The following is a 24,554-nucleotide window of genomic DNA, read 5'->3' as shown; positions in this document are numbered from 1 at the left end:
GTTAACTTCTTGATTCTCTATTCTAGGCACATGTGTGATGCTGACAACCTTGAAGAACTCTAATAGGCGTTTCGCCATTGCAAAATACGTCAGCAAGTTTTCTTTAATGCATTTAACTTTCGTGTGATTTGTTTAGTCACTAGCTCTAAAACACCCTTTATCTCGACCCTCTTGGCTCCTAAATCCCTCAAGATTTTGAGGCCAGTGATTAGGGCTTCGTATTCTGCTTCATTATTGGAACACTTTCCGTTGACTTTACATTTGAACTTCGTCGAAATGCCTTGTGGGGATAATATTAAGATCCCAACGCCTGTTCCATTTTTGTGACTTGACCCGTCGAAATATAACCTCCATGGGTTCGTGTCGACCATGTTTAGTGATGGTTCAATTATTGTATGGTCTACAATAAAATCTGCCACTATTTGGCCTTTCACAGTCCTCAAAGGCATACATGTTAAATAAAATTCAGTTAATGCTAGTGCCCATTTCCTAATTCGACTATGTAGAATAGGTTTAGACAACATATGTTTAATAACATAAAAATGAGATGAAACATAAATATCAACTGGTTTTATATATTACTTTAATTTCATACATGAGAAGTGCAAGCATAAGCATAATTTTTCAATCATGTTATACTTAGTTTCAGCATCTATTAAAATTCGACTGAAGTAATAGATGGGTCTTTTGACACCACTGTCATCCTCTTGTGCCAACATACTTCCTATGGTCGTATCTGACGCATCAATATATAACCTCATATTCTTATTCATACTATGTGGCAATAAAATGGGAGGCTTTGTGAGGTACTCTTTGATGGCGTTGAAAGCCTCCTATTGCTCCCGTTCCCAGTGAAAATCACTTTCCTTCTTGATCTTGAGCAATGGCGAGAAAACCTTCGTCTTGCCGCTTAGATTTGATATAGATCTTATCAAGAAGTTTATCTTCCCCAACAAAGACTGAAGCTGCTTCTTTGTCGAAGAAGGCTTGAGATCCAAAATTACTTTTGTTTTGTTTTGGTTGATCTTGATGCGTTTTTTATGCACTATGAAACCCAATAAGTCTCCTGCATGTACACCAAAAGCACATATTAATGGATTGATTTTTAATCCATATTTCCTCATCCTCCCAAATGAGCGTCGAAGATGGTTCAAATGACCATTTTCAGATGAAGACTTTATCACATTGTCATCAATGTATACCTGCATGAATTTTTCAATAAAATCATGGAATATGGCATTCATGGCTCTTTGATAGGTTGCTCCGGCGTGTTTTAAACCAAACAGCATCATAACCCATTCGTATGTTCCCAAATCTTAGGGGCATTGAAACACCATCTTGAGAACATCATCTTCTTCTGTGAGAATCTAATTATAGCCAGAATAACCATCAAGCATACTCAAATATTCGAAACCTACGGCTGAATCGACTAGCATTTCTGCCACTGGCATCGAATACCATCTTTTGGAGTTGCATTGTTTAAGTCTCTAAAATCTATATAGACTCTAAGTGTTCCATTTTTCTTGATAACATTTACTATGTTGGCTAACAATTAGACGTACCTTGCAGTTCCGATGAACCGTCTTTTGAGTTGTCTTTTGATCTCCTGCTTAATCTTCATTGTGATTTATGGAGCAAATCATCGAGGGTGCTGCTTTACTGGCCATTTTCCTGGATGAATAAGCAATCGATGTTCTATTATGCTTCGATTTAGGCCAGGCATTTTTCCATAGTCCCAGGAAAAATAATCCTTGTACTCCTTCAATACTTCGATCAGTTTAGGGTTCATCTTTGACCCAACTTTAGTGCTTATATAAGTTGGTCTTTTTATGGCCCCATCTCCTAGATCTATCTCCTCGAGTGGGTCTTACGCTTCCATTTTCTTCAACTCATTTAATGGGTCTTTCTTAAACCCCAAAGACTCATTGTCATAAATGCAATCTAGCCTTCGGATTTTTGAAGCTCTTGTTTGGCCTTGTTGGCCATTTTCACATTCTTTAACTTTGGCTTTGATAGCCAAAATTTTCTAGTTTCTCAGCTTCTAGTGCCTATTTTCTTTTGTTCTCGGCCAAATAGGCCGAAATTCGAGCCAAACTTTCTGACTCAGTAGTCATCTTCATCGACTGCAGGCCACCTCGTAGGTGGATTGGCCACTTTAGGCTCCATTGCCTCTTCAGCATCCCAAATAAATCCATAATCTAAATCTAGATTCAGGACACGACCTGTGTTTACAGAGGTGTAGGATCCTGATTCATAATCACAATGTGTGATATTCGCCAAATATTAGTCGGAAGATTTCTTCGCTCCTTTGGCCTCGTCGATCTTGTAATAACTTTGGTCAGCTTCAATATTCTCAACTGTTGGTTATATGTGTTAGCAGCAACTTTGGTAAAATCTAGAGTGTTCACAAGTTGTCACAAGTGTTGTCTTGACATAAGATAACATGTACCTGCAGGATGTTTAAAATGTGAATATGCAGGATTTTACTAAGATGTCAGGCCCGATGTCATGACATCTGTATACAGAATATTCAGTCTGAATGTTATGTATTGTGTGATTGTGTTTTTAGTGTTAATCTATATGTGATTGATGTAATGATTGAATGCACCCTCAATCAGTAATTAAAACCAGATTGACTTATTTTCCAACAAGATATAATCAGTTGTCATGAGAAGATATGAATGGAAAATAGCTTTAGGGTTTTGTGATGTCCAAGCCGAGCCAAACAATTCTATAAATAGGGCATGGAATATCTGGTTTTATACACAAGAAATAGCGAACGAAATATTGAGAGAGAATAAGGGTTTTAGTCTTGTATGGTCGTGTGTATTGTGAGCCATTCATTCATCCATAGATGATTGAATTGTACTAACTTTTGAGTTGTAATTTGTCCACTCTAAGCTTTGAAGCATGAGTGTGTGTTTACTTGATTAAAGCTTTTAAGCAAGATCAAGTATGTGTTCTTGAAGAGTGTCTTATTTTCATTGTAATTCTTGTTTTATATCACTGCTGTGATTGATGGGGAGTGAGTAGGATCTCATATCTAAGAGTTCTTAGGTAGAAGTCACACGGCTAGAGATTAGGTGAAAAGACTATAACTTGAAGTTGTTTACTGAGAGTCTTTGAACTAATTATGTTTAGTGGATTTCCTTCCTGGCTTGGTATCCCCCAGACGTAGGTGAGTTTGCACCGAACTGGGTTAACGATTGCTTGTGTCTCTTGCATTACTGTTCTTTATCTTTTATCCTGTTTGTATTGTTCAGATATTAGTGTCGTGACATTACCTTCGACATCTCATATCTGATACCAGAATTTCAATTGGTATCAGAGCAGACATCCTGCTCTGGTTCTGGGTGAGATCTAGGGGTGTTACTTTCTGGTACTATGGATAGAGACGGAGGATCTGTTCACAAACCACCTATTCTAGATGGATCCAACTATGACTACTGGAAACCTCGAATGGTAGCCTTCCTAAAATCTTTGGATAATAAGGCTTGGAAGGCTATTTTAACAGGCTGGGAACATCCAATTGTTACTAAGGAAGGAGAAGCTACAACTGGTAAGAAGGCTAAGGAACAATGGACCAAGGAGGAGGATGATTTAGCACTTGGGAACTCTAAAGCATTGAATGATATATTCAATGGGGTTGATAAGAACATCTTCAGATTGGTCAACAACTGTGAGGTGGCTAAAGATGCTTGGAATATTCTCAAAACCACTCATGAAGGCACCTCTAGAGTGAAGATGTCTAGACTGCAGCTGCTCACTACCAAGTTTGAAAATTTGAGGATGAAAGAAGATTAAAATATTCATGAATTTCATATGAATATCCTTGAAATTGCTAATGCCTCAGGAGCCCTGGGTGAGAAGATGTCAGATGAAAAACTAGTGAGGAAAATACTCAGGTCACTTCCTAAGAGATTTGCCATGAAAGTGACAGCCATAGAAGAGTCTCAAGACATTTCCAATATGAGAGTGGATGAGCTAATTGGATCCCTCCAAACATTTGAGTTGGGAATGTGTGATGGATCTGAAATGAAAGTCAAAAGCATGGCCTTCATGTCAAACACTGAAGAGAAAGAGGAAGAAAGTGGTCAAGATACTGATGAAGATCTGGCAAATGATGTAGCATTACTGGGAAGACAATTCAACAAACTTCTGAAAAAGATGGATGTAAGGTCTAAGTCTAATGTCAAGAACATCTCATCTGACATCAGTAGGTCCAATAATGCTAGAAGAAGAACAAGATCAAATGAAAAGTCCAAAGAAGGAAAAGGAGTTTAGTGCCATGAATGTGATGGGTATGGACACATTAGAGTTGAATGTGGGACCTACCTTAAGAAACAGAAGAAGAGTCTTGCTGCTACTTGGTCTGATGAAAGTGAAACAGAAGAGTCTGCAAATATTGTGACTGCCTTGACTGGAAGATGGGGTTCTGATGAAGACTCAAGTGATGATGAAGTAACCTTTGATGAGTTAGCCACTACCTACAGAAAATTGTGTCATAAAAGTGAATAAGTGTGTCAATAAGTTGAAAGTCAGAAGAAAGTGATAACACAACTGGAGAATGGGAAGGCAGAACACTTGGAAACCATCTCTAAGTTGAAGATTGAAGCAGTGTTCTTGAATTCCAAACTGGATGAGATGACAAACTATGTCAGAATGCTAAACAATGGATCTGACACCTTAGACAAAATTCTCCAGACTGGACAAATGGCAAGAGACAAGGTTGGCATAGGGTTCAATGAATTCTCAGCAAAAAAAAATAATTCAAATTCCATAAATTTAAAGTTGTTTTCATTGTAACCAAAATTATTTCTTACTTCCATAAATCCAAAGTTGTTACCATTATCATTAAAACTATTTTCATCTTCCATAACTCCATAGTTTCTATCATTGTCACAAAATTATTTTCAACAACATTACTAATAGGTCTTTTATTGAAGCGTCTTAACGAAAATACGAACTAGGTTTTCAAATACATTTTTCAATAAATTTTGGATTCTAAAGAACTATATCAAACTAGTCTTCAAGTTATTCTCCCCGTTCTCTACTGCTTCTAATCTTTGTACTATATTTTCCCTCATTTCAGTCTGAAATATGGGAAATCTAGTACAAAGATTAAAAACAGCGGAGAACATGCATAATAACTTGAAGAACTCGTTTGAAATGGTTCTAGAATCCCATAATTGTTGAAGAAATGTATAGGAAAATTGAGTTCAGATTTTTCAATAAAATGTCTTTTATTGATATTGTTGGAAATAGTTCTGTTGATAATGACAAAAGCTATGGAGTTATAGAAATTGAAGATAGTTTTGCTGATAATAGTAACAACTTTGGATTTATGGAAATTGGAAATAATTTTGCTAACAATGATAACAATCTTAAATTTATGGAATTTGAAAATATTTTTGTTGAAAATGATATCAATTTTGAATTAATGGAAGTTGGAAATATGAATATTCTCCACAAAGAGGGAGAAAGTGCAGATGAAAAGGTTATGAGTGAAGAAGAGTTAACATAAGAAACACAGAGAATATCAACGAAAAGTTCACAAATGGGATAACCCAATTGGAGAGCAATTTCATCTTCCATAACTCCGTAGTTGCTATCATTGTCACAAAACTATTTTCAACAACATTACTAATAGGTCTTTTATTGAAGCGTCTTAACGAAAATACGAACTAGATTTTCAAATACATTTTTCAATAAATTTTGGATTCTAAAGAACTATATCAAACTAGTCTTCAAGTTATTCTCCCCGTTCTCTACTGCTTCTAATCTTTGTACTATATTTTCCCTCATTTCAGTCTGAAATATGGGAAATCTATTACAAAGATTAAAAACAGCGGAGAACATGCATAATAACTTGAAGAACTCGTTTGAAATGGTTCTAGAATCCCATAATTGTTGAAGAAATGTATAGGAAAATTGAGTTCAGATTTTTCGTTAATATTTTTCAATAAAATGTCTTTTATTGATATTGTTGGAAATAGTTCCGTTGATAATGACAAAAGATATGGAGTTATAGAAATTGAAGATAGTTTTGCTGATAATAGTAACAACTTTGGATTTATGGAAATTGGAAATAATTTTGCTAACAATGATAACAATCTTAAATTTATGGAATTTGAAAATATTTTTGTTGAAAATGATATCAATTTTGAATTAATGGAAGTTGGAAATATGAATATTCTCCACAAAGAAGGAGAAAATGTAGATGAAAAGGTTATGAGTGAAGAAGAGTTACCATAAGAAACACAGAGAATATCAACGAAAAGTTCACAAATGGGATAACCCAATTGGAGAGCAATTTCATCTTCCATAACTCCGTAGTTGCGATCATTGTCACAAAACTATTTTCAACAACATTACTAATAGGTCTTTTATTGAAGCGTCTTAACGAAAATACGAACTAGATTTTCAAATACATTTTTCAATAAATTTTGGATTCTAAAGAACTATATCAAACTAGTCTTCAAGTTATTCTCCTCGTTCTCTGCTGCTTCTAATCTTTGTACTATATTTTCCCTCATTTCAGTCTGAAATGTGGGAAATCTAGTACAAAGATTAAAAACAGCGGAGAACATGCATAATAACTTGAAGAACTCGTTTGAAATGGTTCTAGAATCCCATAATTGTTGAAGAAATGTATAGGAAAATTGAGTTCAGATTTTTCGTTAATATTTTTCAATAAAATATCTTTTATTGATATTGTTGGAAATAGTTCTGTTGATAATGACAAAAGATATGGAGTTATAGAAATTGAAGATAGTTTTGCTGATAATAGTAACAACTTTGGATTTATGGAAATTGGAAATAATTTTGCTAACAATGATAACAATTCTAAATTTATGGAATTTGAAAATATTTTTGTTGAAAATGATATCAATTTTGAATTAATGGAAGTTGGAAATATGAATATTCTCCACAAAGAGGGAGAAAATGCAGATGAAAAGGTTATGAGTGAAGAAGAGTTACCATAAGAAACACAGAGAATATCAACGAAAAGTTCACAAATGGGATAACTCAATTGGAGAGCAATTTCATCTTCCATAACTCCGTAGTTGCTATCATTGTCACAAAACTATTTTCAACAACATTACTAATAGATCTTTTATTGAAGCGTCTTAACGAAAATACGAATTAGATTTTCAAATACATTTTTCAATAAATTTTGGATTCTAAAGAACTATATCAAACTAGTCTTCAAGTTATTCTCCTCGTTCTCTACTGCTTCTAATCTTTGTACTATATTTTCCCTCATTTCAGTCTGAAATATGGGAAATCTAGTACAAAGATTAAAAACAGCGGGGAACATGCATAATAACTTGAAGAACTCGTTTGAAATGGTTCTAGAATCCCATAATTGTTGAAGAAATGTATAGGAAAATTGAGTTCAGATTTTTCGTTAATATTTTTCAATAAAATATCTTTTATTGATATTGTTGGAAATAGTTCTGTTGATAATGACAAAAGATATGGAGTTATAGAAATTGAAGATAGTTTTGCTGATAATAGTAACAACTTTGGATTTATGGAAATTGGAAATAATTTTGCTAAGAATGATAACAATTCTAAATTTATGGAATTTGAAAATATTTTTGTTGAAAATGATATCAATTTTGAATTAATGGAAGTTGGAAATATGAATATTCTCCATAAAGAGGGAGAAAATGCAAATGAAAAGGTTATGAGTGAAGAAGAGTTACCATAAAAAACACAGAGAATATCAACGAAAAGTTCACAAATGGGATAACCCAATTGGAGAGCAATATGTGTTCCATGTCCATAAATTTTCTGAAAAGGGATATATCAAGGGAAAATGCATTAGATAATCGTAGATGATTTCAACAATGGTTGTAGAATAAGGTGTATATATGAAGAAAAAAAAAAGAATCAAAGATGTAATGACATTATAATAGTTAGGTTTTAAAGTTTGAGAACAAAGCAATGACAACATATGTAATAAATGGTGGTACTACTTTGATATTTAGTTAAAGTCATTATTTTAAATAAAGAAGAATAACAAATACTTAAATTAAACTTGAAATATACATAGTTTTACATGAATTCAATCAGGATATAAAATAACAAGAGACACTATACATCATTGAAGGTGCGGTTGACTCAAAAACAAGTCATGGATAACCCAAAGAATTGAACAAGGGATGAAATTCAAAGTCAAAAAATTGACTTTAAAGAAGGTAATGTTGGAGACTGAACACACCGCTAGAACCCAACACAATAAATGTGTTGGAAGCTGAAATGATGAACACCCAAAGTTGCTCCAATTAAGGTCGTTTTTCAATTCTAGTAAATTCCATCATTCAAATAAACATCTAAAAAATTGAACGAAATTTAGAAATTTTAACACATGGAAAATAGAATGAGAATATAGAAAAAAATGATAAATCTTTCAATCTTGAAATTTATCAGTCATAGAATTGTTACAAAAAATATTATCGTACTACATATGACTGAAGTATATTCACTGTATATTCTAAAAATAATAATCAAAAGGGAGAAAATAATAATAAAGAAAATACAGAAAAACTATGTGTTAAGAATTTGATATTTAATTTTAAAAAAATAGGTATTGAAAAAACCCACAATAATCCATAGTAAAAATTAACAATATTAAAAGATGGAGCATACGCATATGAAGCCATACTTGATGATTTGATGATGATAGAGGAAATATGATGGAACTATTAAATCAGTTAGAATCTTCTTCATCATTCCCTTACTGCATTATTAGTTTATTTGTAGTTGTCATGTCTACTTACTTCTCTTTGTGATATACGATTGAGATTAAAACCCCTTTTATATAGAATATATAATTAAAACCATTGGCTAATAAAAAGAAACCACGTCAGAGCTCAATCCTCATTGGTTACCTTATCCCCAAATAAAAAAAGGTTCGGAAATTAAAAACATAAATGTATTTATTTAACTTGAATGATAAAATTTATTTTTTTAAAACCAAGTTTGACTCAAACTTTATGAATACGAATAAAACAATTATTTTGAAAATTTAAAATTTTAAAATATCCAAATTGACTAGAAGCATATCTAAAAAAAATAAATCTTATTAAATTTTTAATTTTTAATAGAATTAATGTAGTCAAGAAAAAAACACTAAAAACATACATATCAATATATCAATATTAGTATGTATGAACATTTAGTTAACTTAATCATATTCACAAAATGAATTACATTGGAAAAAAACTTGAAGTATTTAATTGGTTAATACGTTGAATCACATATTATAAACAATTCAATTAACAAAATTAAGTTTAAAACTAGTTTAAATTGTTTAATGAATTGCTTAAAAAATTATTTGAAAATAATTTTTAGTAATAAAACAATTAAGAAATATATATTATTTTTCAAAATATAAAAGTTTCTAGAAATCATTATTTTCTAGAAACTAAAAAAAAATTGTTTGAATTAAAAAAGGTAGTAATTTTTATCTGAAAAAATATATTTTTCTTCATAAATTTAATTTAATTTTTTCAAGAAAATTAAAAAAAAATCTTTAAAAAATAATTTTACTGAAAAGAAAATAATAAAATCCGATTATATTTAATTTCTGAAAATGAAAAAAAAATCTTTTAAAAATAATTTTTTCTTTAATAAAATTTATTCTGAAAGAATTTAAAATATGAAACATTTTTATAAATACAAAGTACTTCCATTGAACCATTAATTTAAACTCAGTTGAAATCACTTTAAATATTCACTGTTTTTTATTGAACCATTAATGTGTAATGGTTTAGTGGAGTTGATGAACCTTGAACATCTCTAATCAATATAGATAGGAAATCCCATTTATAAATAAAAAATAATAATCTATTATAATAATTTTATTATTTGTTAACATAGATTGACAAACTTTATAGTATTTTATCATAAGAATATGACATTTAAAATTATACTAAAACTAGAATACAACCCGAGCTTTGCGCGGATGATCTATATTATATTAATATTATTGTATATGAAACTTTAAACTTTATCAAAATTTTAGATTTTTTTTATTGAGTAATTTTTAAATAATTATATTTAAATAATTATTATATGTAATTTTATAAACACATATTTTAAAAAAGGTTGAATTTTAAGAGTAATAGAGAAAATTAATTGATTATTTTGATAGAATTATTTTTGAGTAAATTTATTTGAATAACTATTATATGAGTTTATTAGGACATTTGAGAATAACTTAAATTTTAAGGAGTAATAAAAAAGATCAACGTAATTGCAAATAATATAAGAATTATACTAAAATTTATCAAATTAGTTTGTATGTTAAAAATTTGATGATTGAATAATAGATAATAGAATAATTTCATGGTTAAATTTATAATTTAGTTTAATTTATTTTTATTCAAAGAGAATAATTGATTTATTGACAATTATAAAGCAATAATAATTGTACTAAAATATAATGAAAAAAATACTTTTAAAATTTTTAATATTACATTAATTGTTGAGTTAGAAATTGGAATTGTAGATAATTATCATCAATAATAAGTAAGAAATATAATTTCAAAATTTCTAACGGTCCTTAATTATAGGTTGAAGATTTCGATTGATAGATAAATAGTAAATAGTGAGAAATTGAGATTCAATTTGATTTTTTTAAATATGATACTAACTACAATATTAAAATTCTGATTGGTAGATAATGTCACTAATATTGTAAAATGGAGCTTCCGTTTTATTTAGAGTCAGAATTTGGATTGATAAATAATTAAAATAGGGAGAAATAAATTTTAATTTTTAATAAGTCATTAATTATTAAATATGAATGTAGAATCATAGATTATTATTGGCCACAATTAAAAAGAAATAAAAAATAAAACTTCATAACAATTGGAATGAAAATTAAATATTATCTATATACACTAATTATAGTATTATTAGAAATAAAAATTAAATATTATCTATATGCACTAATTATAGTATTGTTAGAAATAGTTTGTCTAAAGGAATAAAATATTTTTTATAAATAATAAAAACACCAACTATTCCATCTAGCTAAACACAAAAACGTTTTAAAATAGAAGGAAGGAAATTAAATCAAAGAATAATTTGTAACAATTAAATGGAAATTAAATATTGTTGGTAGGGTTATATTCGAAAGAGATCGTAAGAGAAAGAAGGAAACTAAACAAAAAAATAATAATCTAATTGGTATGGTTATATCTGGACGAAAACATGTGTATTATAGTTCAAAAAATTTGATGATCTAAATGATTATTATTCATATAGACTATAAACTTTCAAATTGAAGATCCATAAATTTATATGAACTTTGAAATTGAAGACCCGTAAATTTATGTGCATCTTTATTAAAAAGACAGTAAACAACCTATATCAAAATAATTATGAGTATAAAATATAATTAAGATAATAATTAGATCATCCGCACGTGGTTTTCGCGCGAACAATCTTGAGCCTCCTATTGAGGTTTACTTGCAGGATCGACTATAAAATCCTAGACTAAGTGTTAAGTATATAGGATTTTTTGTTTGAATGCTTGGATTAAGAAAACGGTAAACAAGCAATGCTTGTAAAAGGGTACAAAAATAGATGAAGAAAAGACAAGATGAGTCGTAAATGAGAAAGTAGATAAAAAGACTTGGTAATTTAAATTGCTTGAAAGTAAATATGGAAGCAAGTATACATTTTGTAGGAAGGAACTCTTTTTTCAAGACGCTTGATACTTTGAGTGTTTTCCCTTTACAATGTTACAAATGCCTCTCAGAAACTAGAAATCAAATCTACTTAAATAGTAATGAGAAATAACTGATACACTTCCGTTGGCCATCTATAATGTGCCACGCGTCTAAACCTGCATGCCCACGTCTTTTGCAACTTCCCCCATGTTCTGCTCAATTGATTATATCGTTTTTGCTTGTTTGGCTTCGACTTTGACTGCCTCACTCCCCATCGACCTCATTTCGACATGGCCTATGTCCCTATTGTCTGTCGAACCTCTTCGACCATATTCACCCTTCTCGACACTTCGCCTTATGATTCCATACATCTTGCTTTGATTTTCCTCTTCGGCATAGTAAAAATTTTCTGGCTAACAAATTGCCCCCCTAAAAGGCCAGTTTCGACTGAGAAACATTTCGACCGAGAAACTTGGCATTTTGTCTTCCCCAATTTTGACTAGGTGTCTAATCATTGATGATGTCATGCGAAATGATGACACCTTTCTGCGCCATGATTTCCAAGGGAAAATTCCATCATTTGCAGCTACTTCCTAGGTCGTGGGCTTTCAACCACCTTTACTAACTTTCCCACTACTTCTGAATCAGAATAGTTATCGTCGATCGACTAACCCTTGGTTGTCATTGTGTTTGCTTATAAATATCACTCTTCTACATTTTTCATTTTTCTTTCTTGTTATCCATTTGCGCATTTTTCCTGTAACTTTCATAACAGTAATACTTTCCTTATTTCCTTTCTTTCTTTCATTGCGATGGCCTCTTCTGCTAACGCTATGGATGCAGTCACCTACAAAACTGGTAACAACATCATTGCTTTCAACTTTACTAAAGAAGAAAGTCTAAAACCCATTCCTCAACCAACATCCACTGATGAAGCTGTAGCAAATATTTGGCAACGTCAAATGCTCATTCCTTTTGTTGTTACTGATAAACTCATTGCTTTCCACGAGCCATATCCAGATGCAAAAATGCAACCAAGAAATGTTCAATCGTACTTTCCTTGCTTTATTCCCGTTGTTCCACTGACCTTTAAGAAAAATGGGGCCATCGACCTGAAGTTCATGGACCCAAAGGCCATGGTGTTTAGGTCAATTCCCACTTCTGATAACAAAAAGTATATGGCTTGGCTCAATAAAGTCCAACATAAATGTTAGGAATAATGGAAAACGGCCGACATCTTCGACGCCATCCAAATCTCAAGGAACGCCCATCAAATCAACCCTTGTATGTTGCTTGCTTCGGTGTACTTCTAGGAAGGTTTGACTAACACCTTCCAACTCCCTTGTGGCATGTTAATGCCTACCCTTTTCGACATGGCGACCATCACTTGTCTCTCACCTCTGGGCAAAAACTTCGACCAAACTCTTCCGACGGAAAACGCTTTTACCTTCACTCGTGCAAGTTTTTCAGAATTACATTGAAGATCATTATGATCAATATTCCACTGAAGTGTCTGACGAGCAACATATTTCTTTTCTAACTCTTTGGCTCTTGTATTATTTGTTTTATCCTGGCTCTCTACAACTATCTAAGAGCTATATAAGCCTGGAAATCCAAATCCATGAAGGTCAACAGGTTTCTTCTGGCAAGCTTCTGCTAGCATCTCTTTACCACTCCCTAGGGATCACGATACTGAAGCTAAAGCTTTTCCACTCTACCTCTAAGACCTTAAGTTTGTCTGGCCCCATGTGGTTACTGCAATACTAGTTAAATGCCACTTTGGAGTATCAATTGGGCTATCCTATGTCAGAGTGTATGATGTGTTTGAACCAGCATCGACCTATAGAAGGCGTAAGACTTGCCTTGATGACCTGTCAGAAGACCCCCAACAAACATATTTTCATGAAGTACATTAATATGTTCGTCGAAGCCACCTCTTTCGTTCCAGGCATGACCCCTTTTGTGGATCGAAACTTTGGTCTGACATGGTTCAAAAACCCTTTTTCATGGTGACTCTCCTCAAGTTGCAGGTCTATCGAGCGTTGTGTGGAGGGAATTGCTGACTCCCATGATGTTGTCCTTCAGGATAAAGACTGGGTCGAAGGGGTATGGATTTATGACTATCAACCCAACTTGGTGGCTCGACAATTTGGCCTGAGCCAGATGCTGCAAGAATCTTTGGAGTCTCATCCAATTGGTATTGTGTGGACTGGTCGACAACTTAACTTTGAAGGTCATAAAGTCTGCCTCAAATTTCACAAATCGACTTAGCACCTTGAGTTACCTGTTCTCAAATTTTAACAATCCTTCCTAACCACCAAGGACTTCGACAAGTGGTGGTCTGAATACCAACGCCAATATTTCCCCAGTGCATTCTTTCTCCAAAATTTGATCGATGTTTTTTTTGCCCTTGCTGGCGAAACACAGGCTTCATAGCCGAATACTGAAGCTCCCGTTAAGAGCATACAAACTATTGATGTCGGTGAGTCCCAACCGAAGAAGGTAACTACTGCTCCCTTGCCTTTCATTTCTTTAAGAAGCAAAACCCACTAAACTTCTCTGTATTTGTTTCTAGGGTTGAAAACAGGCTATAATTGTTGCGCCAACCCCAAACAAGCCTCCTAAAAAAAGCATCTACAACTTCTTTGTATTTCACGTCTTAGTGTTTCATGATGTTTTAATTCAATAAACCTCTTACATTTCTTATGGTTTAGGTTTTTGAAGAAGTTCCTTCTATCGAAAATGAGGCTTCTGATGGAAGCACCCATTCTCACATTTTTCCTACCGCGAAGGCTCCACCATCTACTCCGTCCACTCCGGAAAGAAAGAAAAATAAAATTCCAGCCAATAAACCTTCTTCAAGAATTGTTTCTTCGATTGCAAAGATTTATGTCCCTGACGATCTTACTGAGATCTTTGCACCCATTGGCCAAAAGAACCCACTCCAACTTCCCCATAACACGTAGCTCCCAAGGTATTTGAACATTCTTGTTTCGCAACCTTGTGAATTATTCCATGACATTGATCCTAACTTCTTTTTGTAGGGAAACAAGGTTGATTCGACTCTTGCTGAGGTTAACAACAACGTAAGGATCGAAATTGAGAATCCAGCTGAGACTGCCACCCTTTTAAGTCCCCAGAAAACTGATGAGTTTCATGGTACACCAACTGAATCCAGTCAAAATCCCTACCTTCCTCAAATTGAGGACTCTTTAACTGCTGGTAGTGAAGGTACATCCAATATTACTCTTACTCCCGAGGAGATTCTATTTATGAAACAGCAGAATCCGGCAGAGAGTTTGAGAAAGCTGCAAAAACTTCGCCAATCGTCGACTGATGTTCATCCCTCTAGCTCGACTGCCCTGCCCATTCCAGAAATGGATGCTTCCGTCACTCTCAAACTCCAACAGCTAAAAACCTATTTATTTAAGGGTGAGGTTTTGGTCGTCGTCGAAGAGGAAGATTCCTTAGGGGTTGTAACACCTCAAAATTTGCCCTCCTCTCTTGGGACTAGCTAACATATTGCATTGCATTTCTTAAGTCATTAGTCATTAGCATATTTCATATCATATGGCTACATTGTGCAAGTCATCCTCCTAAGTCTTGGTCAGAAGATAAAATGTTGATGTATGCAAGCTAGGGTTTCATTGGACTGGATCACTGATCATCTGAGGGTTGTGGTCCAAATTAGGGTTTCATGGTTTCTCAAGGAGATTGGTCTTCATCTTGGTTGTTATGGTACATCATCATCATGGTCTTGTTATCATCCAAGAGGTTCAAGAGATTGATCAGATGCCTTGAGATTAGGGTTTTGACCACTGGTCAACCCTAATCAGTTGCATTGGGCCAATCAGGGCTTGGCAAGGAGATGAGGTCTACAATGGATGTGGGGATCATCATGTGATTATATTGAGCTTATGGAAGCTAGGGTTTCATCATTGAGCCATTTCATCAGGAGTTTGAGGCTCAACTTGATCAATGCATAACCAAATTCATCTATCAATTGAAAAGTCAACTGTGGTCAACTGTGCTTGATTTGGTGGATTTAGAGGTGGGAGAGAGTTGGATACACTTCATTCATATTGAAACAAGTTTCATTTGACATTTCAAACATTAAGAATGAAGAAAATAAAGTCAGGAGAAAACTTTCCAAAAATAGAAAGTGACTTGTAATGAAAGTTTCCAAAAATGGAAAGTTTTTCACTTCAAAATTACATGTCCAAAAATGCTTCAAATGAAATTTTGTTCAACATGAAAGTTGTAGATCTTGCTCTCACCTTTCCAAAAAGTCCAAGAACTTGAATTTCTCATGTATGGTTGACAAGTTATGGTCCAATCATTTTCCAAAAATGCCTAAATTCAAAGTGGCATAACTTTCACATGGAATGGCCAAAATGGATGATCTTTCTTTGAGCAAACCCCATTTCACATGTACTTTCATGATGTATGGTCAAATTTCATCAAAAATAAGCATGGCAAAAAGTCATTTTTCAAGTGAATTCATTTGTATTTTTGGTGTGGCATAGTGAAATCTCAAAGTACATGGATTTTGCACTCAAGACCAATTCTAACACATTCCAAATGCCAAATATGACTTGTGTGAACTGTCATTTTACTGTTGCATTGGTTAATTGGCAAAAGGCTATTTTTGACTTTCACTTGAAATTGCATTAGAACTAATTCACTTCAATTTGGTAATTGTGATTAGCAAAGTGGATTAAGCATTGGTATATAACCCTAATCATAACAGAAAATGATAATCACATTTCATTCTCCAAGATTGTAACAACTTTTCCCTCCAAAACCTCTCAAATTCTCAAAATTTCTACACACTTTTTTCATCAATTCTCGGTGATTTCTTCATCATTTTTGATCATTCTTCTTGGATCTACACTCTACAAGTGATTGTGCATAACTGTTTCATGAAATCCATGCCAAAAGTTTGATGAATCGCAACTGTTGCAACTTCACTCTTCCATGGTGTTTTGCTAATTCTTGCATCTGGAGCTGTTTTGAGCTGAGCTTATCATTCTAATCATCTTCCATAGCCTTGCACTTCATCTGTTTTGGTGATTTGGACCTTGAGAGGCACGAATTCAGCACTGCATTCTCCATAAGGTAAATGCTCGAATTTTTCGATTGTTTGAATCATCATATGGTTTTGATAGGTCTTTGATTGTAGATCATCATGATACTCGTGGTTTTTGATTTGATTAAGTATTGAGAGAGAAATCTGAGATTGAAGTTTGATGCTCATTTCTTTTTTTGATCGATCCGGTTAACATGTTTAGAATTAGGTTAAAATAATTACATATTCGTGATGTGCATGCTTAGACGGTTCCAATGATATAGAGTTTGTTCATTTTGGGGAGAAATTGTTCTTCATGATTTTCTGGATTTTCTGGAAGTGTGTTTGCTGTAAATGGTGAAGCAACACGCATTTGATCTTCGTTGCCTTGGCTTCATTTTCAAATTCTGTTTACTGCGCAGCCTAGGCCAATTGAAACGCGCCACTGAATTAATGCCAACGACGTCGTTTTGTGCTTGTGGTTAAAAATTACGCTTATGCCATTATTTCAATATTAATTCAATTTCATTTCATTTTCTTTTTCATTTCCATTTCACTTTGATACATGAACTTAGAAAATTCATAGGAGATTCATTTCTTGTCCAAATTTTGTCAGATTTTTTGCATGATTCTCCTTATGATGTGTAGTTTTTAATGGTGATTTTTATGATTTTTGTGCACGTGTGAAAATTAAAAATGCTTAGGGATTGTTTGGATGTATGCAATTTGTACATGTTTTGCCATTTCCCTCATAAAATGATGATGCTTCCAAAGAAATTGATGAAATTTTTTGTGCATATTCTGGACTCTTTGATGGTGATTTTGGTATGTAGTTTGTAATTTTTGGATCCCTGGTTGAGGAGATATGAATTTTTGATTAGAGGTGTGACAATTTGTGTCACACCAAGCTTGATGAACTTCATAATTTTATTTGATGTACTTGTGGACATTGAATTGAGCCAATTTTTTTCATGATTGAGGCTATGTATGTTGAAGACACATGGGAATTTTTCTGGATTTATTGATGGCATTTCCTAATTGACTGGAATTTTTCCTTCTGCTTGGTCATTTTGTGATTTTTTGTGACACATGTTACCATTTGATTTGTGAAATGCTGGTAATTGATTGGATGAATGTGAAATTTGATGGAGTGATTCTAGACATATTATAGGTCATCATGTTTTTGATCCCATTCATTTATCATGTATTGTCACTGTTTTATGATTGATGGAAGTTGGTGCTTGTTTTGATACCATGTGTTGGCTTGTTTGAACTTGTCTGAACTTTTTGATTTTCATTGACCTACTTCCTCTTGTCCAATTGAGCTGAAATTTGATATGCTATTCATTCTATATGTTCTGTTTAGACTTGAATTTTTGTGGAATTTATTGAATTGTTTTGGTATGGATTTGATGTTGATCATTCTGTTTGGTCTTTTGAAGTTGCAAATTGCATGTTTGGTGCCTTTTTATGCATGAAATGATAATGGTGATGGATATGAGCATGGGACCAATTGCATTTGTTTCTAAATGGATTAATTGTGATTTTGGATAATTTTCACTTGCTGTTTTGATTTTTTCATCTCCTTTGGATCCTAGGCTTGTCCTAGTGGTCTTGTTTCTCACTTTTGAATTGTGTTTCAGGTTGAGATGCAAATGCTTTAAGGAGAATGATGCAAGTTAATTAAATTGAGTTTGGTTGCTTGTTGTGAACTAACTTGTGTGTTTTGTAGGATGCTTGGCTCGCTTAAGTTGATTGTGCTTTGCACATTGCATTGTTTGATTGTACATTGTCTGTTGGTTCTTAACTTGTCTGTGTTGACTTTGTGACTTGAATACTGACTGTATTAGATTGATTTCAGGTACCATAGTCGCTTTAGTTCTTTAAGAACTTGCTTTGTGCTGCTGCTTGGTTGTATAAACCAATTGAGGTAGACTCTCTTGTCTCCATGTAGTCTGGAAGACCTGGCTTGTTATTTAGCCAGGCAACTGTCTGAAGTCCTCCTTAAGAGGCGATGTTTGTGATTGTTTAACTTTGTCCCCAAGCAGGAAAAGACCTTGATTAAGGCAATTGGCGGAACCCAAGGGATGTGCAATCCATCCCCCACTATTCTGTTGAGTCGTCCCTCTGCTCACACCACTGTGTTGATGCATTGGGACATTAACCCAAGATCTTGTACAGTGTACAGTCGAGTCTGAGTCTTGAGTGTAGAAGGGTTCCTCCATTCTGAACCCACACTCCTTTGTCTGAAGCTCTCCCTGGCCAGGGATAAGAGCTGTGAAGTCTGATCTTCACTCACCTTTCATCTGGCTTCACCTTGACTCTCAATGTCAGGGTTAAGAGCTAACACCACCCTTGTACAGATGACTTGCCTCGGCAGTCTAACCCTTTGTTTGAGCCCACTTTGACTGGATATAGTGTGTGCTATGTGAATGTTTGCTTTATTTTGATTGAGCATGTGTGTTTTGTGTTTCCTGGTTAGGATTAGCTTGCTGTTGAGCAAGTTAGGATAGAAACCATAACATAGGGCAATGATGCATGATAACACTAGGCTCGAGTACAGCTCCCTAGTAGTGTGTCTCCCTTTGTATCTGGTTAGAATTTCTTTCCCGTCCAGGGGAACTACGTCGCCCTGATCCTCATACCAGATGAGGTACGTAGGCAGGAGGCCGTGCGAGGTCTCTCCGGGCACCCTTTTTCTTTTTTGTGTGTGTTTGCTTGACAGTTGCTAGGCTCGAGTTCCCGACTCCTTAGTAGCTTGTTGTTTGTTTCTTCTTGTGTGTCAGGATATGGATGTAAGACCAGCGATTGGCTGTCCGTATCCTGATTGTGTTTGTTTGGTTCGGAAGCCGATGTAAGTCCAGCGATTGGCGTTCGGGTTCCATGTTTGCCTTTTTTGTGTGTGTCTTGTTTGGCGTGCGTGAGCCGAACTACGGCAGCTCTGATTCTCGTTCCAGACGAGATACGTAGGCATAGGATGCGATATCCTAGCGAGCCCTCTCTCCTTTACCCCACCTGTGTTGTTTTCGGTGTGTGTGTGTGATGTTTGTTTTAGCAACCTATTCTTTCTTTAAAGCGTGGATCCCGTCGAGTACGACGGACGTGAGGGGTGCTAATACCTTCCCCTTGCGTAACCGACTCCCGTACCCTTTCTCTTTGGTCGCGAGACCTTGCTTTTTCCAGGTTTACTCTGAGCGTTTCCTTTCCCTCTTTTGGGATAAATAACGCACGGTGGCGACTCTGTGTTGTTTTGTTTTAGCCCGCCGGTTGTTTTTCGCGGATGCGACAGAGGTTGACATCTTCAAGATGATTGACGAGCTTTCTCAACACAAGCTTCCCGCTTCTGTGGCCAAGTACCTGATTGAATTTTAAGCTTTCTTCACTCAAATTGTCAAAGACCTCACTCTTCGTCGGCACTCTGAGTTTCAAATTAAGACGAAACTCAACGAGATGAGACGAGAGTCATACTTTAGTGAAGTTTGTGAGAGGAAACTCAATGATTTTAAGGCCAAGAAGAAAGAACATCTCACCAAGCAGCAAGCCTTTGACCAATAAATCTCTGACTATCAGGCTCAAATAGATGAACTTACCAAGAAGATTGCTGAAGTCGAGGAACAAAAGGCTTCCTTGGACTCAACTGAACCTCTTCCGGCTCAAGACGTTATCGACCGGGAGATTCTCAAGGGGATTGCACATGGTGAGAAGGCCCTTGAGATTAAAGAAAGGATTCACCAACTACAGGAGAATGGGGACCTCCTTGACAACAAGATTGATCATGACAAGACCTTTTTTGAAGACTTTAAGTCTAGGTTTCCTTCCTAATGTATTTCTTTGTTGAGCCAACGTAACTCCGCTTGGAGATTTTGTATGCCATCTTGGCTTTTTCCATTTTGGCATTGATAATTAATGACAAATTTTATTACCTTTTGATTTGAATCTCTTGGAGCATAGGTTTATATTTTTTCAAATATTTCCCATTTACCCTTAATACTCGCCGATCAATACCCAACTCTTGAATTTCAGACATTACTCGTAAAAGTTTGGATTAATTGAAATGGTCCCTCCCAATTTGGTGACCATTTTCCTAAAGTTCGATCTCTTTGATCCATAGGTAAGATCACCTTCCAAACGTAATCATCTATCGCAAAGGTTTTTATCTTAACCTTTTTATTTGTACACTTTAGCCACGCGCGCTTTTTATCGTATCAACATGTCTATTGCAGCCAACCTTTCTTTCTCTAAATCGGTCATTTCGTCGAACACCAGTCTCCAATATTGTTCATATAGAATTTCATTTTTCCGTTGCACCCTAAATGATTGTAAATAGATTTTTGTTGGCAACACGGTAACATGCCCAAATGTCAAACGAAAAGGCGTTAAATTGGTTGCCTCCTTTGGGGATGTTCGACAAGCCTATAGAATTTGATCTAATGTTTTATGCCAATTCTTAGGTTTCTTAGAAACGTGTTTTTATATTAAACCAATTACCACTTTATTGGCTGCCTCGACTTGGCCATTTGCTTGGGCGTAGTAAGGTGTGAAAGTAACTAACTTGAATCCTATTTCAGCAGCAAACTCTTGCATCTTTTGACCAACAAAAACTGGACCTTAATTTGTAGTAATGGTTTCAAGAATTCTAAACCTATAAACAATGTGTTTTTGAATGAATTCAATCACAGCCTCTTGATCCACTTTTATCAAAGGGATAACTTCTATCCATTTTGTGAATTAGTCTATACCTAATAGGATAAATTTTTGTTGTTTCGACGAGGATGGTCGAATCTCACCGATGACATCTAACGCCCAACCTTGAAAGGGCCAGAGCTTGATGAATGCATACAACTCGCTGGCTGGCACATGTTGAATGCTTGCATGTATCTGGAATTTTTGACACCCTTTGGCAAAGTCAATACAATCTTTTAACACACTTGGCCAGTGAACACCTTATCGAAATAATAACCATTTCATTTTATGGCCAGTTTGATAGGCCCCACATATTCCACTATGTACCTCAGACATTACCAAGTATGCTTCTGTATCCCTAAGACACTTGAGCAACACTCCTTCTAGAGTCTTTTTCAATAACTCATTTTCCAAACATACATAACTTAACGCTTTATGCTTGATTTTCCTGTCAGTGTTTCCGACTGGATTTTCTAGGTACTCTACGATTGGTTTTCTCCAATCTGACTGTGATACATTGTCAATGGCAAAAACTTCATGTCTTTCAAAATTGTCAAATATTTTACTGAAGCATTCTGCCCCCCCCACCCGGTTTTGGGATTTCCATTTTGGGTGACGGCGAGATATTCGACACCATTTTTTCTTTCAGCTCAATAAAGTCCTTGAGCCTATCTTTTAACACTTTATATCCAGATGCAATTTGTGCTAAATTGTTAGCTTCTTGATTCTCTATTCTAGGCACATGTGTGATGCTGATAACCTTGAAGAACTCTAATAGGCGTTTCGCCATTGCAAAATACGTCAGCAAATTTTCTTTAATGCATTTAACTCTCGTGTGATTTGTTTAGTCACTAGCTCTGAAACACCCTTTATCTCGACCCTCTTGGCTCCTAACTCCCTCAAGATTTTAAGGTCAGTGATTAGGGCTTCGTATTCTGCTTCATTATTGGAACACTTTTCGTTGACTTTACATTTGAACTTCGTCGGAATGCCTTGTGGGGATAATATTAAGATCCCAACGCCTGTTCCATTTTTGTGACTTGACCCGTCGAAATATAACCTCCATGGGTTTGTGTCGACCATGTTTAGTGATGGTTCAACTATTGTATGGTCTACAATAAAATCTGCCACTATTTGGCCTTTCATAGTCCTCAAAGGCATATATGTTAAATAAAATTCAGTTAATGCTAGTGCCCATTTCCTAATTCGACTATGTAGAATGGGTTTAGACAACATATGTTTAATAACATCAAAATGAGACGAAACATAAATATCAACTGGTTTTATATATTGCTTTAATTTCATACATGAGAAGTACAAGCATAAGCACAATTTTTCAATCATGTTATACTTAGTTTCAGCATCTATTAAAATTCGACTGAAGTAATAGATGGGTCTTTTGACACCACTGTCATCCTCTTGTGCCAACATACTTCCTATGGTCATATCCGACGCATCAATATATAACCTCATATTCTTATTCATACTAGGTGGCAATAAAATGAGAGGCTTTGTGAGGTACTCTTTGATGGCATTGAAAGCCTCTTATTGCTCTTGTTCCCAGTGAAAATCACTTTCCTTCTTGATCTTGAGCAATGGCGAGAAAACCTTCGTCTTGCCACTTAGATTTGATATAGATCTTCTCAAGAAGTTTATCTTCCACAACAAAGACTGAAGCTGCTTCTTTGTCGAAGAAGGCTTGAGATCCAAAATTAATTTGGTTTTGTTTTGGTTGATCTTGATGCCTTTTTTATGCACTACGAAACCCAATAAATCTCCTGCATGTACACCAAAAGCACGTATTAATGGATTCATTTTTAATCCATATTTCCTCATCCTCCCAAATGAGCGTCGAAGATGGTTCAAATGACCATTTTCAGATGAAGACTTTATCACATTATCATCAATGTATACCTGTATGAATTTTTCAATAAAATCATGGAATATGGCATTCATGACTCTTTGATAGGTTGCTCTGGCATTTTTTAAACCAAACGGCATCATAACCCATTCGTATGTTCCCAAAGCTTAGGGGAATCAAAACACCGTCTTGAGAACATCATCTTCTTCTATGAGAATCTAATTATAGCCAGAATAACCATCAAGCATACTTAAATATTCGAAACCTGCGGCTGAATCGACTAGCATTTCTGCCACTGGCATCGAATACCATCTTTTGGAGTTGCATTGTTTAAGTCTCTAAAATCTATACAGACTCTAAGTGTTCCATTTTTCTTGATAACATTTACTATGTTGGCTAACAATTAGACGTACCTTGCAGTTCCGATGAACCGTATTTTGAGTAGTCTTTTGATCTCCTGCTTAATCTTCATTGTGATTTATGGAGCAAATCGTCGAGGGTGCTGCTTTGCTGGCCATTTTCCTAGATGAATAAGCAATCGATGTTCTATTATGCTTCGATTTAGGCCAGGCATTTTGCCATAGTCCCAGGAAAAACAATCCTTGTACTTCTTCAATACTTCGATCAGTTTAGGGTTCATCTTTGACCCAACTTTAGTGCTTATATAAGTTGGTCTTTTTATGGCCCCATCTCCTAGATCTATCTCCTTGAGTGGGTCTTGCGCTTCCATTTTCTTCAACTCATTTAATGGGTCTTTCTTAAACCCCAAAAACTCATTGTCATAAATGCAATCTAGCCTCCGGATTTTTGAAGCTCTTGTTTGGCCTTGTTGGCCATCTTCACAATCTTTAACTTTGGCTTTGATAGCCAAAATTTTCTAGTTTCTCAGCTTCTAGTGCCGATTTTCTTTTGTTCTCGGCCAAATAGGCCGAAATTCGAGCCAAACTTTCTGACTCAGTAGTCATCTTCATCGACTGCAGGCCACCTCGTAGGTGGATTGGCCACTTTAGGCTCCATTGCCTCTTCAGCATCCCAGATAAATCCATAATCCGAATCTAGATTCAGGACACGGCCTGTGTTTACAGAGGTGTAGGATCCTGATTCATCATCACAATGTATGATATTCGCCAAATATTGGTCGAAAGATTTCTTCGCGCCTTTGGCCTCGTCGATCTTGTAATAACTTTGGCCAGCTTCAATATTCTCAACTGTTGGTTCTATATGTTGACAGCAATTTTGGTAAAACCTAGAG

The 24,554-nt window shown here is 34.9% G+C and overlaps 1 protein-coding gene across 1 annotated transcript; it reads left to right on the top strand.

The window, feature by feature from the left end:
• Positions 1 to 5,967: 5,967 nt before the first annotated feature.
• On the top strand, positions 5,968 to 7,717 carry LOC127131072 (uncharacterized). Its single transcript, XM_051060011.1, has 3 exons — positions 5,968 to 6,228; positions 6,648 to 6,959; positions 7,379 to 7,717. Exons 1-3 carry the CDS (start codon positions 5,968 to 5,970, stop codon positions 7,715 to 7,717), a joined length of 912 nt encoding a protein of 303 aa, XP_050915968.1.
• Positions 7,718 to 24,554: the final 16,837 nt, after the last annotated feature.

The sequence above is a fragment of the Lathyrus oleraceus genome, chromosome 3 (genome assembly GCF_024323335.1).
Source record: "Lathyrus oleraceus cultivar Zhongwan6 chromosome 3, CAAS_Psat_ZW6_1.0, whole genome shotgun sequence".
In the NCBI taxonomy this organism is placed as follows: Eukaryota; Viridiplantae; Streptophyta; class Magnoliopsida; order Fabales; family Fabaceae; genus Lathyrus; species Lathyrus oleraceus.
This window is presented reverse-complemented; position numbering and strand designations above follow the sequence as displayed.

What these genes read in the sequence shown, in the direction of transcription:
- LOC127131072 (XM_051060011.1), top strand. Translation starts at nt 5,968, where the DNA reads ATGTCTTTTATTGATATTGTTGGAAATAGTTCCGTTGATAATGACAAA. An exon ending in GAGAAAATGTAGATGAAAAG is followed by an intron (nt 6,229 to 6,647) that starts GTTATGAGTGAA and finishes TAATTGTTGAAG; the next exon opens with AAATGTATAGGAAAATTGAG. An exon ending in GAGAAAATGCAGATGAAAAG is followed by an intron (nt 6,960 to 7,378) that starts GTTATGAGTGAA and finishes TAATTGTTGAAG; the next exon opens with AAATGTATAGGAAAATTGAG.